The following is a 17,917-nucleotide window of genomic DNA, read 5'->3' on the forward strand; positions in this document are numbered from 1 at the left end:
TACAACACTCAGCTCAAAGCGAACTTCCAGCTCCACTGCAAGACTGACAAGCATATGCAGAAATATCAACTGGTGGCTCACATTAAAGAAGGGGGCAAAACTAATGAGTGGAGGCTGAAGTGTATTGCCATTGGCAACCCAGTTCACCTCAAATGTAATGCCTGTGACTACTACACCAACAGCGTGGATAAATTGCGCTTACATACTACCAATCACAGGCATGAGGCTGCCCTGAAACTGTACAAGGTAAGCCAGTGACAGCAATTTCAGTTGGCACCAAGTAGACTAGGAAATTAACTGTTTCAGTGCTAATCGAACAAGACTTTGATTAATCCGCAGAATTAATGTTTGTTGAACATGTGTATAATTGAACAAAAGCTATGCAGGCTAGTCAGGAAGGAGTGTTCCCGATGAGTCGTGTTGAGTCACCTCAGGGCCTGTTTAGGATGCACTTTCTGTGAACACAGGGAACGTAAGTTTTTTTTAAAAAAGTTCTCTCATAATAAATGACTAGAGGGGTTTTATATCTCTTATAATCTTTTCAGACTTTGTCCGTTACATTTTGATCAGAAGCTTGTCAGAGATTATGGAAAATGATGATTTTTCCATACCGTGCATAGGGAAGGAGATCACTGTCTGGCACATGTATCTATTTGCAACTGTAATCTATCACAGCCAAGTTATTTTACATTGGTATTTTCAGTAAGCACATGCAATATGCCACATTATTACCGAGGATATTCAAAAGTAAGCACTGTCATCCTTTTGTCTCCCCTTCTTTTCCAAGCCAGTAATGATTTTTCACAAACATGAAAGGGTGTGGTGTAGATAAATATGTTAGTAGAATGGCAACTATATTTTTATCTTTACTGGAAAAAACTATGTGGATATAATGAATATGTGGGAGTGATGAATACCATTTATTACACAACTTGTCATGACTTTTTCCAAACCCTAATTATGGGGTAACTTATTTTCTGCAGTGTGTTTACTGGATTGGCTTGATTGTCTTGGTTCATGTACAAAATATAACACATTCATTTCCAAGATGAATAACTTTGTAACTTATTAAAAACTTCTTTTGTCTAGGGGATATAAAAATTCAGGAAATATTGCAAACCATTAGTCACTGTAACAAGCTCTAAATATGATTAGAAAATCCATTTTGCAAGTGTTATCTATTGATTTATACTAGAAATCTGTGATAACTAAACTATCAGGAGTCATCTGCTGATTACAGCAACTATGCTGGTTTTCTAATCATGTTGAAAGTGTGTACACATGGAACAAATATAGAAAAGCCTCAGCAGACCTCTAGTTTAACCAAGAAATAATATTTTGCTGGTGTTCAACCATGTTCAAATGGTTGTTCTGAGCTAACACAGGGTGCACATGGATTTTCATTTTATAACCTAATAGTTGTAACCTTGGTGGATCTGCTATGGACAAAAATGGCAGTAACACAAGATTGGGTCTATTATATTGTCCCACAGTGCTGGCTGTTCTGCTAATTTAATCATGTATTTTATTCAAATTGCATTTTTCCTTACCTCTAGGGAGGTGGGGATTTTGTGCTTGTTTGTTGTTTTTTTAAAGATCCAAAGTCCTGTTTTGAAAAGTGCCAAAAGATCTGAGAGTCTAGTGACACAGGTAGCCTGCCTCAGCAGCAAAACTGCCTTCAGAAGTTCCTGCTCGCTGTTGTCTGTGAAGTGGTTCCTTGCTCCCTCCAGTTATGCTGATTGTGAAGCCACACTCTAAGTCAGTTTTTTAAAATGAACTAGGTTAAACATAGTTAGTTCCCATCTCTTTTTTGGAATGTTCACCTGGATGATTTCAATGATCTGTTTTATAATGCCACCATTCAGAGAGATGTTGCTGCAAACTGTGTCACAGATAGGAATGATAGGATGGGAGAACAGAAGGCAGAGGGCTTTTCTGAGATGGCTTCACCATCAAAGCTTTGGAGGCTGTTGAAAATAAGATGCCAGTTGCTTATTTTTTAAATAAAGCTATAAGCATAGCTATGGAGTTGCAAGGTACAAACTATCTACTCAAAACAGCACTGTCTCTTCACTCACTCAACCCAATCCTTAGAGAAATCTTTGTCAACTATGTTTGGGTTTGCAGCATGTCCTACAACATGTTTGATTTAGCGTACTAAGGGAGTGAGTCTGAGCTTTTAGCCCTCATCACTAAAAATGTCCTGCCGCCAGACCTGCTTCTTTTCCAGATCCTGGTTTGTAAGATGAAGCAATTCAGTAGCGCCTATGTGGTGGAGCTCTCATACATGGCAAATGACCATTGCTAACCTCTTTTCAGTCTCTGAATCAGTTTGGGAGAAAGACATCCCAGTGCAGAAGGAACGCATAAGCTATTAGACACCCTCTAAACCTCATGTCCTACCGAAGGACAATAGAAATTGTACTGCTGGTAACCATAGGGTTGCAAGTCTCCCGATACATGTATTTTTTAAGGCCTGTCCTTAGGATTGCTAGTGAGAATCTTAGCTTTTTAAAAAGTTTCTGTACCTCATGACTTAGAGAAGCTTGAAATTTGAACCCTCCTAGGCTTAACAGCTCTCAGAAAGCAGATAACATGTACATGTGCACACACTATTTTGATATAATCTCATTTTAAGGCTAATTTGAAGGAGAGGAATGGCTTATTTAAAATATCAGTTGGGGTATTATTATTATTATTATTTAAGATTTGGGCTTGGCAGTACTACAGCGTGTCCCAAATAACCAAAATGTTCTAGATGTGGCTGCTTTATAATGGAATGTAATGCCTCTGTACGTCACCCAGAAAACTTTACTTTTATTTGTGGGTGTACATTCAGGCCTCAAGGTGGAAATAAATGAGATTTTGAAAGTCTGTAAAGTTATCTGCTAGCAGACTTGATAGTTTTGTCAGGTCTCGGTGAAACTGTTGACACCAAGAGAGTTGTAAATTTTTTTTCTCTTGATACATCAGATAAACTTTTAGAGCACCTAAGGAAAAAAAGAACGTTAATTTGTATGAATAATAGATATATACCTTGGGAGCAATATCGAATATTCATGAATTGTGTTCATATTCAAGCAGCTCCTCTAACTCTTTTAAAATTAAGGTGCTGTGAATATGGTTTGGCAATAAAAACTTTAATACTAAAACCATCTGAAAGCACGGAAAAAAAATCTGTGACTTTGTTCCTTTGCTTTGTCAAGTACCTCAAAGTTTTTTCTTTAGTAATTTATATTTATTTAAATGTTATTGTTTTGTGAATTTTCTTCTTATAAATGTTGCCGTAACAGCTTGATTTCTCTTCCTTTGCTTAACTATTGGTGGAATAAAAGGATGTCTTTTCATAAATGTAACTTTTAAAGCGACCATGAACATCAGAGCTTCTCTTCTGAAGCTGTATAATTTGAGGCACTATTGAAATGTCACTTTTAAAGTTAGATTCTAAATGTGGCAAAGTGAAACCTTTAGCTGTTTCCTAAGTTATTTAAAAAAGTAAATGGCCTGATTGCTCCTTATAGAAGTGCAGTATTCAAATGGTGTTGGTAATGCGGCTGCTAGGAACCAGAACAAAGACGGCCTTACCCTGAGTGAACTCAGCTTGGGCTAAATGAATTTCCCAAAGACTTACATTTGGAATTGTGGAGCTCGATATTAGCAAATTAAACCACAGAAGAGTTGCAAGTCCTTCACAGCATCCATCAAGAAGCATTCAGTGACGCCACCAGTAAACAGAGAAAGCCTCTATAGCAACAGAGTGCATTTCCATTCGGCAGGAGGAAGTGTTCAACTTCTGCAGATTTGGGAAGCTGAGGCAGGACAGTGATCTGCCTCTGTAAAGTCCATATAGCTGGAACTGCTTTTAAGGAAGCCATTTTGTAGCTTTGTCAAATAGCTTTTGAATCAGGGAACCGTATATATCATGTCCTGTGCTCATACAATAGTTTCCAAATACTTTTGATAAATAAATAAATAAATACAGGGTATCCTTTTTGCAAAGTAAACTGGAGTGGCTGAAAAGAAATTTTAGTTAACCAAGTAACTCAATGACAGGATCAATTTCTAATCACAAATAAATATTTAAAATTAGTGTATAAAAAACATTCCTCAATTAGCTGATAATAGCTTTAAAAGACATTAATTTTATATTGGATATTTACTGTAGATTACATCATATATGCAACTATTTAGGAGTTCAGGGAAAGTGACAGGCAGCAGATAGCAGAGTAATACTGAGCTGTGTGAAAACTACTTTGGTTTTCCCTTTATTGACAAAATATTGATCCATAACACTATTAATGCTATGACTGTCAATTCAATTTGGATAGATGACTTTACCTCTCATGTTCTCAAACAGCAAAGATATTACCCAAAAGAAGTGACCTGATTTCAGTTTAAGAAGGTTAAAGGTTAAAGGTTAGCTCAAACGCATCATCTGCCTAGCTGCTTAACTTTAAACTGATCAATTTAATGAAAATCTGTTTTGCAGATGGTGTTTTAATGTCTTTGGCAGGATTTAGGCAGCTTTAACATTAGACGTATGCTAGTAAAAATTATTTCTTTATTTGACCAGAACAACACCTTTTCTTTTATGTTTTAAGGTAAAAGGCATGTGGGATATGGTATTTTGGCAAAGGACCCAGAAGCAGAAAGTGTTGATGATCTTTCCATATGGGCTCAAAAACAGAATACCTTTATGTCTATTGCTAATGATGACTGAAGAAACAAACAAAGCTGTATTCATTTTTTACCATAATGTTTTACTTTGAACCCATAAAAAAGAATTTCACTCAGAACTGTCCTTGAAAAAGACTTGTCTTCTTTGCCTAGGGTGGAATGCAACAGCGTTAACATTTTTAACCTGGCAGAGCACGCTGATTGTCTCTTTCAGACCTTGTATTTGTAGATCAGCAGTATTCTTTTTCCTTCCATAAATTCAGTAGTAACTGTGTTATTTAGCTGTAGATACCATAAATAATAAGGCAAATTAGTCAATCCAAATGGTAAGTTTTAGCTGATGGAGGTTGTCTGAATAAACAAAGAATTAGATCCTCAGGAGTGTAAAGCAAAGCTTTGTGTTTATGTCGTCTGAGAATCTGGCCCTCACAGTTTTTGCCAAGATAATTAAGTTTCAGCACAAGCATGTCTTTCTGTTTTCAGATGTATGCAATTCAATAGGAATTTCTTGGGCTGCTAATGCAATACTATTATATGTTAGCTTTGTAATTAGCTAGGACTCTATCCCTTTGCTGAAATGCATTGTAATATTACACACACAAGCATAGCTTGCATGTAGCAGTCATGAAAGTGGTGCCCTTTGTTTCATATTGACCTTCCAACTTATTTAAAAAAGAGTTTACAATGAGCCTTTGTTTTGTCCACAAATGATCATAAACAGCTTTCTAAAGAGCCCAATAAAATGAGATAATCACAAATGTATAACATCACATATTGAAAGGGTGGAAGAACAAATGGGGCTTTTACTATATTTTATAGGATGGATTTATAGTCTGTCCTTGGGTCACTTAGGGCCAAGAATTTTCACGGTCAGCTGGTTGGTCCTGCTAGCTAGCATCCTCTGCAGGAAATGCAAATACTGTGCAGCACCTGCTCTTCAGCTGGGGTTATACACCACTTTTTTAAAGCGAGGTGTCCACTTCTCTGCTGGTTCAAAGTCAAAATCTTAATTAGACTAGCTTTTTTCCTGCATCTGTCATCAGCGAAGCAGAATAGTCTGTCTGGATTCCATAATGCTGTTTGCATATTTGGGTTTTAAATCAGCCAGGGATATTGAATGCTTTGCTCATCTTTATCACGTGCAGGAGGCACAAGTGGGATTTAGTCCTTAGGTAACTTTTAGTGTAACGGTTCCCCAAGGAACACTGCTTGGGTTTTTCTCATTATCCTTGTTCTGGATGAAAGCATCGTTGTTAGGAATTAACAACTGGGTGGGGGGTGTGAAGTATATGCATATGGGGACGAATGGACTAACAGCCCCAATCACTTTGTTTGCTTTACTCTGTTTGGCATGAAATGTTGATACTTGATCAGTCCAGAATTAACAGCAAGCCACATTCTTTTCATTTCAATTGTCCTGCACTAACTTTTTAATTTAAAATCAAATATCCTAGATATGTGCCAGTCCAATTATTGAACTGTCATTGTCCCAGTATGATGGTAAAAGAGGTCAGGAGATTGTGCAGCATTGATTTGCATAAAAATCATTGTGGAAAGGAAATTGGAATATGTCTGCACATCTGAGGAGCCAAAACATGTTTTGCTTAATCTTATTCTTATTGTTTGTTTAGGTGAAGAAAGCTGCTTTCAGTGATAAACAAAAGTTATTCTAATTTGTTGCTAAACATAAACCTCACAATAGAGGATATTTCAATTTTTATAGTACTTTCAGGTTTATGTTCTTTTAAGGTTTTAAATGTTTTATGAAATTTAATTTCCACTGCAAGTTTTAGTTACTGTAATTCAGATTGTGCTTATATGTGTAAAGAGAAACGAATGTTCAAAGAACACATTGTGTAGTCAGCTGTACGTAGCTATACATAAGGTATATGCGTACTGTATGTACTTATACACTGTAGACAAGGACATTTATTTAAAAAAAACCCAACGAATTGTGGGCTAGCAGAATAGTAATTTCAAACCTATTCTTTTTAATTTTAAATTTAAAATATAATAGTAGATAAATAATTTTCACATTATATTTCATGTATATTTAATTCGATATTCAGATGTTGTCTGGCTCTCAGATAGTCCTACATAATGGTCCTTGTGAAAAATAACATGCATTGTATTCAGCTTATGGTATACTGCTAAAGCATAAAAGGTTCTCTTAAATCACGGTTTAAAGAATCCCCATGTTCTTCCATTGAAATTGTGTCCAGGATCCCTGTCTGCGTGCAGTCCTAGGTGAGGATGTGTAAGGTTACTCTTTGAAAGGAGTCTGTACCAGAGTATTTGGACATGAGTTGCAATGCGCAGCCTGCCCAGTGGGTCCCGAGCCCGTTGCTCCTTACAGAGCAGGAAGAGTGAGCAAGGAGGAGAGCAAAAGCAGCATAAAGATGATCAGCCTCATTTAGTCAGTATGCTCAACACACAAAATGGCTGTATAACAGCTGGTTTTTGTGCCTGGAGTTCTTTCATTCTGACATTAAGAGAAATATGAAATTATTTCTGACTGAGATTCAAAATAGAGATGCAGTGTATAGCGTATGTGAGAGTATTATGTCAATGTGAGTGCATGTGTATATGTGCATAAATAGATTGCAGCTATGGATTTAGCGGCCACTCCCTCCCAGCCTTGCAACATAGATTTTCTTGTTACCCTTAGGAGATTTTAGCTGTTATTACGCAACCCACTACAGGTGTCTTCTCTAAAATTGTAATTAGAGCTTACCAGACTCTCCCAGGTGGGATTTTTCTCCACCATCTCTTCCATGTATTTAAGAATGAGCACTAAAAGAAAAAGACTGAGCCATAACAGGAAAGTTGTATTTTGATATGCGTATGCGTACTTCAGCTTTGCTATTGCTTTTGCTAAGTGAGTTAGGAGAAACTTTCCCTTGGTCTATGCATTTGTCAGTCCATCCAGACAAACTGCCAGAATTGGGAAATTATGGGGGGGTTCATGGGAATAAAACCTTAGAGAGCTCCTATGTACAGGACTGAGCTTTGAGCTGCTTGACACACAGCTCTTGAGACTGTATTGGCTCTATCTTGATAGACAGACAAATCCATTTTCTGCATTTTTTTTTTTTTCTCCTTTGGGGTACCACTGGAGCAATGCTCCAGTCAGATTTTGTAAGGAAGGATAATGAAGAGGCTGGTGTGAAATGCTGAGTAATACCAATTCTGTTGGTTTTAGCAAGAATTGGGCACAATGCAGGAGACATATTTTATTGGATAAACTTCCATGTGTGTGTTTGTGGGCAAAATACGGTACAACAGGAAATAGGTAGTAATTACATTAAACGTGGGTAGGGTTTTTATGTTAATAAAACATAAATGACAAGTGGTAGCTTGTAATATTTTTTGATCCTGGTGGTCTGTCTGTTGGGCTGGTGTACTTAATACAGGCTGATAGTGCAGAATGATGATTGTACATCCTCATGCTGTTATATAAAGAAAGTGAAGCTTTGCTAAGAACTGCAAGACCTTCACTTTGTGGACAGCCGTGAAGGAGGATGTCATGGAAATGACCCCCTTGGTCTGCAGCAGAAGGTGCCAGCCCTGCAGTTCCGCAGCAGACAGATGCACAGAGTATTGTGCACCATAGCCTCAGGGGAAACTGTATGTGCTACTCTCCCTGTGGGAGAGAAGGCATTAAGATAATCTTTAGCTTTTAAAGGCAGGAGGCATTGAAGGAAACAAAAATTGAGCAAAGGTAGTCCTTGAATGATGAAGTGTGCAGATTCCCACGCCTGGGGCATCCTACTGCAGTAGCAGTGACAAAAAAAGAAAAAAAATGGTTTTGTCATATACAAAGAGTATGAGCACTGCTCCTGCTCCTTGCTTATATGCATGAGTAGGAAACTACGTATTGCTAATGGGAGCCATGAATGGTAATATACTAATCTCATTCCAAGAGTCGTTATTTGACCATGAGTTGCTTAACAAACAATGTCACTTTTTCTACTTAAAACTGTTACTCTGGAGTGTTAATCAAACCATCCTGTTAACATGATTCATCTGTCTAAAATATGTGAGTATAACTACTGGCTTATTGCTGGGTTTTGTGCAGGCAACCTAGCATATAAGGACAGTATTCAGGAGTCTGCCCAAAGAAGAGTGTTTGTTTGGAATCTGGTCTCCCTTGTAAACTCCCCCAAAGGAGGAACATACGCTGCTTCCTTGCACTGCTACTGGAGAAGAACCATAGAGCCATCTCTACCCTTAAAAGCCGCACAGAATCTGCCGTTCAGGGATAGTTTGTGCCCAAACATTGTATAGAAAAATAGGTTACCCTTATTCAGAGAAAGTTCAAGCTCAACCCTGTTATGATGACCCTGTTTAAAACAAAGGCATACAGTGGAAACTCTTCTTACCAGAACTTTAGCAGGCAATTCCAGTGGTCTATATCATCTTGTTCTAAAGTTGACATGTATGGAATTTTTCCACTGATATCCTAAACTTGTGATTAGGCCTACAGCAGTCCTTGGCTGGGGGAGTGGGGGAGGTCAGTTGTCTCCAAACTGCTTTATTAAGAAGGAAGATGTTTTCCATGGGAAATCCTGAAAAGTTGCAACTGGCTCAAGTATCATACCAGGTATGACTGATGTTATCCTTAAGCTAAATTCAAAACTCTGGGCCCTAATGGCAAACGAGAAGGAAGGGCACTTCTTCTTATTCATAGAATCATACAATCAGAATATCTAGAGTTAGAAGGGACCCATAAGGGTCATTAAGTCCAACTCCCGGCTCCTTGCAGGACTACCTAAAACCTAAAAAAAACCTACCTAAAACCTAAGAGCACTCCTTGCACTCTGGCAGGCTTGCTGCTGTGACCACTTCCCTGGGGAGCCTGTTCCAGTGACTGACCACCCTCTCAGGGAAGAACCTTTTCCTAATGTCCAATCTGAACTTCCCCTGATGTAGCTTTATACCATTCAAACAACAATGTTCCTATTTTCTATGTAACCTAGACAAAAGCTTGCTCTCTGGGAAATAGATTGAGGCAAACATACTACAGTTTTCTAATTGAATAAACACTTTGTGAATGACCAGAAGCTTGATATTTTTACAGCTAGAACAATGAAACAAAGTCTAAGGAGGATCTTGGTATTCTTGCTCTTTGTGTCTGCTAATGATGAGAGCATGGAAAAAGGCTTGCTTTACTACTGAAATAAGACAGCTTTTAGTATCTAGATGTTACTATTTTGGAAACACCCTTTGGCATTTGCAGATATGTACGCAGCTAATGAATGACTGGAAATTAGGAAGAATGAAGCTGGTGGAAAAAACGAGGCCAAACTGCAAGTGTTTCTGAAAACCTTGTGTCCTTATTTGTCCAGGAACTTCTGTGACTCAAAATCTTTGACCCAGGAGGAAGTCAGGACCCTGCTGGGATATATCAGAGCAGGATCTTCTGAGGTCAGCTCTCAGATGACAAAGATCACAGGCCACAAAAAAATAGTTTAAGACTAGTTTTACCAAATTTGTGACCTAGAGTCATTGGGCAGATTCAAAAACACTACTGTATTGGCCCCTGGGACTAACCCTGTTGCAGATGCATCTCAGAAATAGGTGATGTACCTAAGCTGTGGATATTCTTTGTCAGTTTTTGACTTGCTAAGGTAGTCTCCTAGGTGATGATGAATTAGATAAGCTGTCAATGTGTGCTCTCCTTGTTATTATGTCGACTGGTGTTTCTTGTAGCACAGCAGGCTTCACCAGTATCTTTATGATACTTGAATTTCTGTGGCTTATAGAACTCAAGGAGTGAAAATCTTTGGAACTAGTCATTAGGACTCCTGTTGGGTATTTTTGAGAAAGAACAAATACTTTCTCAGTTAGACACTTTGTGGTCTCTTTGGTTTTTTTTTTTCATTTATTGAAAAACAAAAATAGGTTTGTGGGATCACCTATGACTCACCATATTACACGTAGGACCTGGATCCAGAAGTCTTTGTAGGGTATTTCTTTTATTTCATGAGTTCTCTACTGAACAGCTCAAATTCTTGGCCTCAGCTACCTCAAAACTATCAAATGGATGATAAGGTTTACCTGAAGCATTTTGGGGTAAACAAAGGACAAAAGCTGTGCTGGTTTTGAAGAGTTGTATGTATGTAATATTTTTTATGATAAGGAAGAGAGCTGAGCTGGTAATCAATAAAAGGAGAACTCTGAAATCTCATGTTACAAAGTTCAAGCCTGTATCCCATTTCCCTCAGCTTTTGTGGTCTGCAGATACAAAGGCTTTGTGCCTCAGTGTTCACAACAGAAACTAAACAAATGTCTCTCCTTTACTTCTAGTAGTTGTTTGTCCTAATAGATTTAGAAGGTAAGCTCAATACTCTCTGGGCTAGAAAACAGAGCATGACCTTTGGCAAAAAGAAAATGTGTCTCTAACCGAGTAGCGGTGAGTGAGAAGTTGGCTCCCAGTATGTTTGGCAGTCTAAATGGACCTTACAGAAATGTAATTAAGCGTATCATTTAATTTCTTCACATATGTGAAGAAATATCTGTCTGTCTTTCTGTCTGCCTATATTTATCTGTATGTGTGCTTAATACGGTGTCTGTTACTGGGAGCAATCAGAGATGGAGTCTGAAGTTGTTCATGCTCATGAGAACTTTAGAGACACAGATAGTATCCAACACTAGTGTTAGGGAGGAAGTCACAGTTGTTGGAGACTGCGTTTCTTGCACAGGGGGCGTAGTGGGGGGAAGCCAAAAGGCAGGTATGTGTGCTTATAAAAGTGTACACTTCCCAAGAGCACAAACAGAATTTAAAGCTATGTGTGTCCATACATACCCCAAGCTGCTGCTGTCACCTGCTATAATACTGTACAAAGGTCTATATATGTTAGTGTCTGCTGTAGTAGAGGTTGGATTTCCATTCTGTTCTAATTTCCTTCTTCCAGTTACCCATAATTTTCTTATAGACACCTTTAGGGCTGAAATTACCAGGATTTGGTCTGGGTGTAAAGAATATTTCTTTCTTCTTTGGAGCTCTTTCTGAGTCACTTAATCATGAGATATCTTTCCAACCTGTCCTAATGAAAAATACTCCATTGCAAATAAAGTTAGTCAAATACATCTCTTGCAGTGGCTGTCCATAACAGAATGCTATTTGAGAAGTAACAACATATTGATAGGCCAAGTATGCAATCATTGTCCTATCACAGCAAATTATACCATTAGTCCACCTTATCTAATCTCTTTGCTCCAGACTGGCTAACAACAATTGCTTGTCAGAGCAGAGCAAAAAATGTGTCGTGGGCAAATATGGTGGAATAAAGTTGCTCATACAGAAAAATTCATTTTCTTCTCATAGAATCATAGAATCATAGAATGCTTTGGGTTGGAAGGGACCTTGAGAGATCATCTAGCCCAACCCCCCTGCAGTGAGCAGGGATTGAACCCGTGACCTTGGCATTATTATGTCCCCTGTACTTAAAGAACAATGAATTAACATCATACAAATTCAAGTATCTTTTTTTTTCACAAAAAAGTTGTCTTTAGGTGGTCTTATATGTACACAAACATCAAATCATTTTATAAACTGAATGCTTGGCTCAATCACATGCAGTGGGAAGGAGTTCCACAGGTTAATTTAACTTGCATATAAATATTATTTTTCAGCTTTTAAAAATTTCTGTCATCCATTTAATTTATTAAGTTTTATTTGTTTATTCATCTGGTAATAGAACAAGAAAGATCATGTGTTCTTACTTGTTTTATGATCTTTCTATATAATCTTTGTATCTTCATAATCATCTTTACGATTATTTTATGATCTTTCTATCATGTCTCTCTTTTACTTACACCATTTGCGCACCAAAGATTTTAAATCTATCCAGTGTTGCTTTTAGTGGAAGTTTTTCCACATTTCTGCTAATTCCATCACTGATCGCTGAACTTGTACCCCTGTTAAATTTTTCTTGATATACACAGATATTTCAGAACTGAACACACTGTTCTCAGTGAGACTGTGTGATTTTACTGTGCTGTGCCTGGTGCATACAAAAATATAATCTGCTTTAATCAAATCCTATTGCATTCTGTGCTGGAACTCTGTTGCCTTTTATTGCATGTCTCTTCCCATGCCCCCCTTCATACTGATGCCCAAGTGGCCTAGAGTGGTTACATTTAACTTAGACACCGGTAACTTATTTGGTTGGTTCAAATTATTCCTTCTAATATACATTTTCTTGGATTAATTTGTCAGTACTGAATTTCACCTGCCCGCTCAGCTAGCTTTAAACCTCTCTGGCATTCCTGATGGTACTTTGGCTGGTCTTTACTGGCATGAATTCATTTATGCCCTCTGCAAGATCAGTCCTGGTTTGATGTTAGAAGACCCAGAGGTAACTTTTGTTCTGTTAAATGGTCTGTTAGTTCCTCTAGCTTGTTTTCTGTCTCTGGCCTTTTCTAATCCATGACTTTCTTCCTCTGCGTTAGGTGTCTACATTAAGTGGTTAGGCCGCTTCCTGCTTAGTTAGCTGAGAGAGAAAAACTCCAGCTCTGGATTACCCTGTGAAAGAACTCATTTCCCCCTAATATTAAGAGTGTGAGGGAAAAAAACATACAGTTTACCCCCGTGTCACATTGCCTGTCTCTTCAGACAGCTGCCTCTCCTTGCTTTCCTACATTTATTGCTACACATAGTGACTTGGGGAGCAAATACCCGAATGCAGTTCAGATATTCGTATGTGATTGAGCCATGAGCCACCACTGCATGTGATTGAGCCAAGAGTTCAGTTTATAAAATGATTTGACGTTTGTGTACATATAAGACCACTCAAAGACCACTTTTTTTGGAAAAAAAAAGATACTTGAATTCATTAAGCCTGAAGAACAGAGAAATATCCAATTAGCTATCTATCTGCAAATATTTACCCCAGATATTCATTTGCTGGTGCAAACCAGAAGATGTTTCTGCACGTGGACTGCAAGGCTGAGGCATAACTCAGATGGACTCTTTGTATTGTGCTCTTTTTATACTGTTCAATGCTTTAATGTATTATTGATTGTTATTAAGGTACACCATGAAATACAGATGGGGTGTCTGTTGTGGTTGAACTCATACTGTGGGAGCTGTGTTGACTTTCGGATTGTTCTGGTCTTCATGCTGCTTGACATTAGAACCTTTCACATTAGGGTTTAGAAGAGAAAAAAATATATGGTAACTAAGTTACCCTGTATGTAGTGTGAAGTAATGTGAAAATATGAAGCCACATGCTCTCTCCACCAAGTCAGCACAAATTTTGAAATGAAATACTAGTTTCAGAGCAAGCGAGGAAGTTCCTGATTCCCTGTGTGGGTACATACAAACACTAGTTTAGAGTAGTCACCACCTGAATTTAAATTAGCTGTGCTACCTGCCAGTGGTGAAGGAAGTGCTAAAAGTGAAGGAATTAGGGATCTGATTTTCAGAAATGCTGAGTGCTAGTGGCTCCTGTTGATTGCATGTGTTTAGCATCCCGGGGTCCAAGGTCACGCTCAGGCGGTGACCGGCTTCTCTGTGCTGACTGCCAGCCTCCACCCTTGGACAGGCCTCTTGGCTAGATGTATTGGCTAGCTTGAAATACACAAAAATTGCATCAGAGGATCAATTACTGCTGAAATGTCACTACTGAACCCTGTAATACTGCTAATTAGTTAAAGCAAAAGAGGCATGTTGATATGCATGCCTCTTATTTATCTTGGCTGTAGCTCACTGAATATCTTTTCACAAAATTAGGTTTGGAATACTTTAGATTCTCTCCCCTCCCTCTTTCTGGAAAAATAAAGGACATAACTGCTGTTTTTTTCCCTTTTTATTTCCTATGTCCCCTTAAAGTGAAATACTTCTAAATGGTTCTCACTATCTCCAGCAGTTTGCATCTTAGAATAGTTTACTTCTGTTTGAAACTCTTAAAGAGGGTATTAGTCATTGGAGAAAACTTGAAATAAGGAAACATATGACAAACACACAGTCATAGGACAACTCTCTCTAACTTTGGCTCAGCTCCCTTTCTGCCATTAACGGAGCAAAAGAAATTGGAGATTTGATGCAAGTTCCCTGCTGTGGGGGAGGGCAGGGTTACTCTGCTCGTGTCAGGGAGTCCCTGGCTGGCAGAGAGCCAGCTGTGTGTGCACTGTCCTTCCCACCACACACCACGCACGAGATGTGTCGGGAGAAGGACCGGGAAGGGCATTAGCTACAGCACATGTAAGTGTGCCTGTGACGAGAGTGAAATCCCCCCTGCACGGCGAGCTGTGGGGAGCTCCGAGGTAGAGCCGGCTCAGGGGGATGCTGGTGACTGCATGGAGCTTTCTATCTGGGACAGAAAGGCAGCGGCTGCTGTTGCAAACTGTAGGGTCTGTCTGACTGTAGTCTTGCATTTTGATCCCTTGCTCAGGTAGGTTTCATTTCTCATGTGTTCACCTTGCAGGGAGCCTGGCTGGGCTGTGTCAGGGCATTCTGGGCTTGATGAACTGTGGCAGTTGTTTCCAAGCACCGACTGTTCTTTTTGGTTGCTAAAATGTATACCAAGCGCTCATTCACACACCCCATCCCCCAACTTTTCACCTAGCATTTAGCTTTTGGTGAGGATTATTTCCTCAATTTGCCACAAAGATAAGATATTCAGCTGCCAATGGCATGAGCAGAGTCTGTGAGGTGTTTTCGTTAGTATGAGATAGGTCATATTGTTAAACAAAAGTCTAAACATTTGCAAAAATGCAGGAAAAATACAAGGTTTTCACTGGTTGCGTGACTTTTTATCCTCTGTAGAATTTGTTTGAAGCTTTAAAAAAATTGTTTGTTTCCTATTGAAATGGTGATGAGCGGAAAGAAATGGGAAGAATGTCGGCCAAATCCATCTTTGTTGCAGTATTGCTGATCTCAGTAGTGTTACTCCAAGAATGGAGTTGGCCCAGGAGTTTTCCGAAATGACAGTGTTTCTTAACTCTGTCAATTGACTGGGACATGGTTCTCCTGTGGTTTGACTACTGTGGTTTGTCACTACTGTGAGAAATTATCCAGTTCAAAAAGTTCTGTTATTTGGGTAATTTCTTGCTGAAATTGATGGTTACTGTTTCTGTTTTTCTCCCGAAGTTTATTTCTAGGGTTTTTCCATTTGTTTCTGGTGCTCTAGAGAAAAGGCTAGTTACAAAGGAAGAGTCAGAGACACTGCTCCACAAAGAGGGTGTGAAAAAGAGGACAGGATTTGAGTTTGGAAGTGTTTACCCTTTCACTGAAACAGCTCCTCTGTTTGATACAGAGTGTGTGTTGTTAGAATGAAATCCACCTCCTAAATATCTTTTACAGATCAAAACAGGTTACTGCTTATTGATAACCATGACATACTTTGTGAGCATACACACTAGGTCACCTCATCCATAGCCTGTTTCTCCTCCTAAATTATTCCACATTTGTGAGCATTTTTCAAGCAGCTACTATTTAAAACCAGAAAGCCTCCACCCTGAAAGGCCCCAACCTGTCAGAAACATTTCCTCTCTTGCCTCAAGCTTGGAATTTCACTCCAAAATACCAGCTCCCTCAGGACTGTGCATAGTGTCATCCTTGCCTCATGGTTTACTCTCTGCAACCTCAGTTGCGCACACATACGGCCAGTGTTTACCACCTCACCACATTCTTCTTCTTCCTGCTCTACCAACATCTCTACGTGTCTATTTTCACAGTGCCATCTACGTCTGGAATGGTGTCATTTCTGCAGTACTTAGTCTGATTTCACTCTTGCCAAGCCCCAAGCTCCTTTATACTTTTTCTCTTTTCTGCCAATAATCTTTCCCACTTTCTCTTGTGTATACATATGTGAGTGTTTGTGTACATTATCAAATATGCCTTTCTAATTATTTGGGATAAAGTGGGATAAAGGTTTTATTGTCTTGAGCTTGAGTTGGCTGTGTTGTTTTAAGTAATAAAGACAGAAAAAGGTATGCTGACCATCCCACAGGAAACTATCACGCATTTTGAACCTCCTGCATATTTTGCATTAGGAAAAATATGTGAGAAATTTGTAGAGCGCTCTTTAACTGCATCAATACTCTTTTTTCATATGGCTGCATGTACCAAGCCAAGCTCCACTAATACTAAGGGGAAAAAACACCGCTATGACTTTGTGACTAATATATTTTAGAAACGTCTTACATTTTTCCTATAATAGCTTTTCCATACATAATAGCATTTCAGTTTGAAGGTCTGACATCTCAAGGCCTATCATAGCTAAAAACAAGTGCTAGCATTCTGTTGGAAAGCTGGAAACTTCCCACCTCCAGTGCTATAAAACTCCTTTTTCAGACTCACAGATCACAAGATTAACACATCATTGGTAGAAGGCCCATCCTGGGTATTGGCCCAATGTAATTTGAAAGGAAATTTTTCCATTTGAAAGGAAGCAAGGAAAAAGACTTGATGGTGGTTTGCAGCAAAGCCAAATTAATGACAGCTGATTTAAGCTATCTGGGCTGGGAGCATTAGCAATATCTACTGCTGAAGACAATTTTAGGTCTGGTTTCAAGCACAGAGATTATGTTGACACCATCTTCTAGGACTGACTTGAGACTTCTCTGAAGACCATACTCCTCTACCTTCCACATAACAAGTGTAGAAGTGTGCCTTTGTGGAGTTAGAGCATTCTTTGTGGAGGTTGCTGGACCTGTGTTGGGTTCACACTGGCAAACCAAAATCTTACATGTGGCATCAATAAGGCTGGGATGCCAGCAAAATACAGCATATAAGAGCTCCAGACCATGGTCTTTCATTCTGCTTTAAGCATAACCAGTGGGGCAAATAGAAATAATTATCTGGCTATATAAAGATGTCAGATCAAGGATTTGATATTCTCAGTACATATTCCAGCAAGGCTCTGTGTTGTCATTTAGAAAGAGTTAAGGTTTGGCCCAACTCAAGCAAAAGGTGAATTTTCCATTGACTCTGGTGGCACTAAGATTTCACACATGACACTGTTAAATCTATGCTATATAAAGCTTTGTGTATGTGTGTGTGTATATAATATATATCACAAGCATGTACAAATGTGTTGCTGTATACTTTAGCCAATTATATAAACTAAGTGTGTTTAAACCATCTAATATGCGGATGTCTGGAATGAATGAACTAAAAAGTCTACATGGTAAAATATTCAGAAAATGTAACGGGGGCATGTTTAGCACAATTGTAATATTGAGAGGTTTTGCTCCATTTATCAGGTGCCTTCCTTTACTGTAAAATTAT

The 17,917-nt window shown here is 38.7% G+C and overlaps 1 protein-coding gene across 1 annotated transcript in view; it reads left to right on the top strand.

Moving 5' to 3' along the window:
• The window catches only part of ZFHX4 (zinc finger homeobox 4), a 126,241-nt gene that overhangs the window by 3,957 nt on the left and 104,367 nt on the right, over window positions 1–17,917 (top strand). Inside the window, exon 2 of the mRNA XM_075705799.1 lies at window positions 1–246. This exon is cut by the window's left edge and continues 257 nt beyond it. Within this exon, the coding sequence (XP_075561914.1) occupies window positions 1–246 (246 nt within the window). The remainder of the gene's footprint in view (window positions 247–17,917) is intronic.

The sequence above is a fragment of the Pelecanus crispus genome, chromosome 2, assembly GCF_030463565.1.
Source record: "Pelecanus crispus isolate bPelCri1 chromosome 2, bPelCri1.pri, whole genome shotgun sequence".
Classification (NCBI taxonomy): Eukaryota; Metazoa; Chordata; class Aves; order Pelecaniformes; family Pelecanidae; genus Pelecanus; species Pelecanus crispus.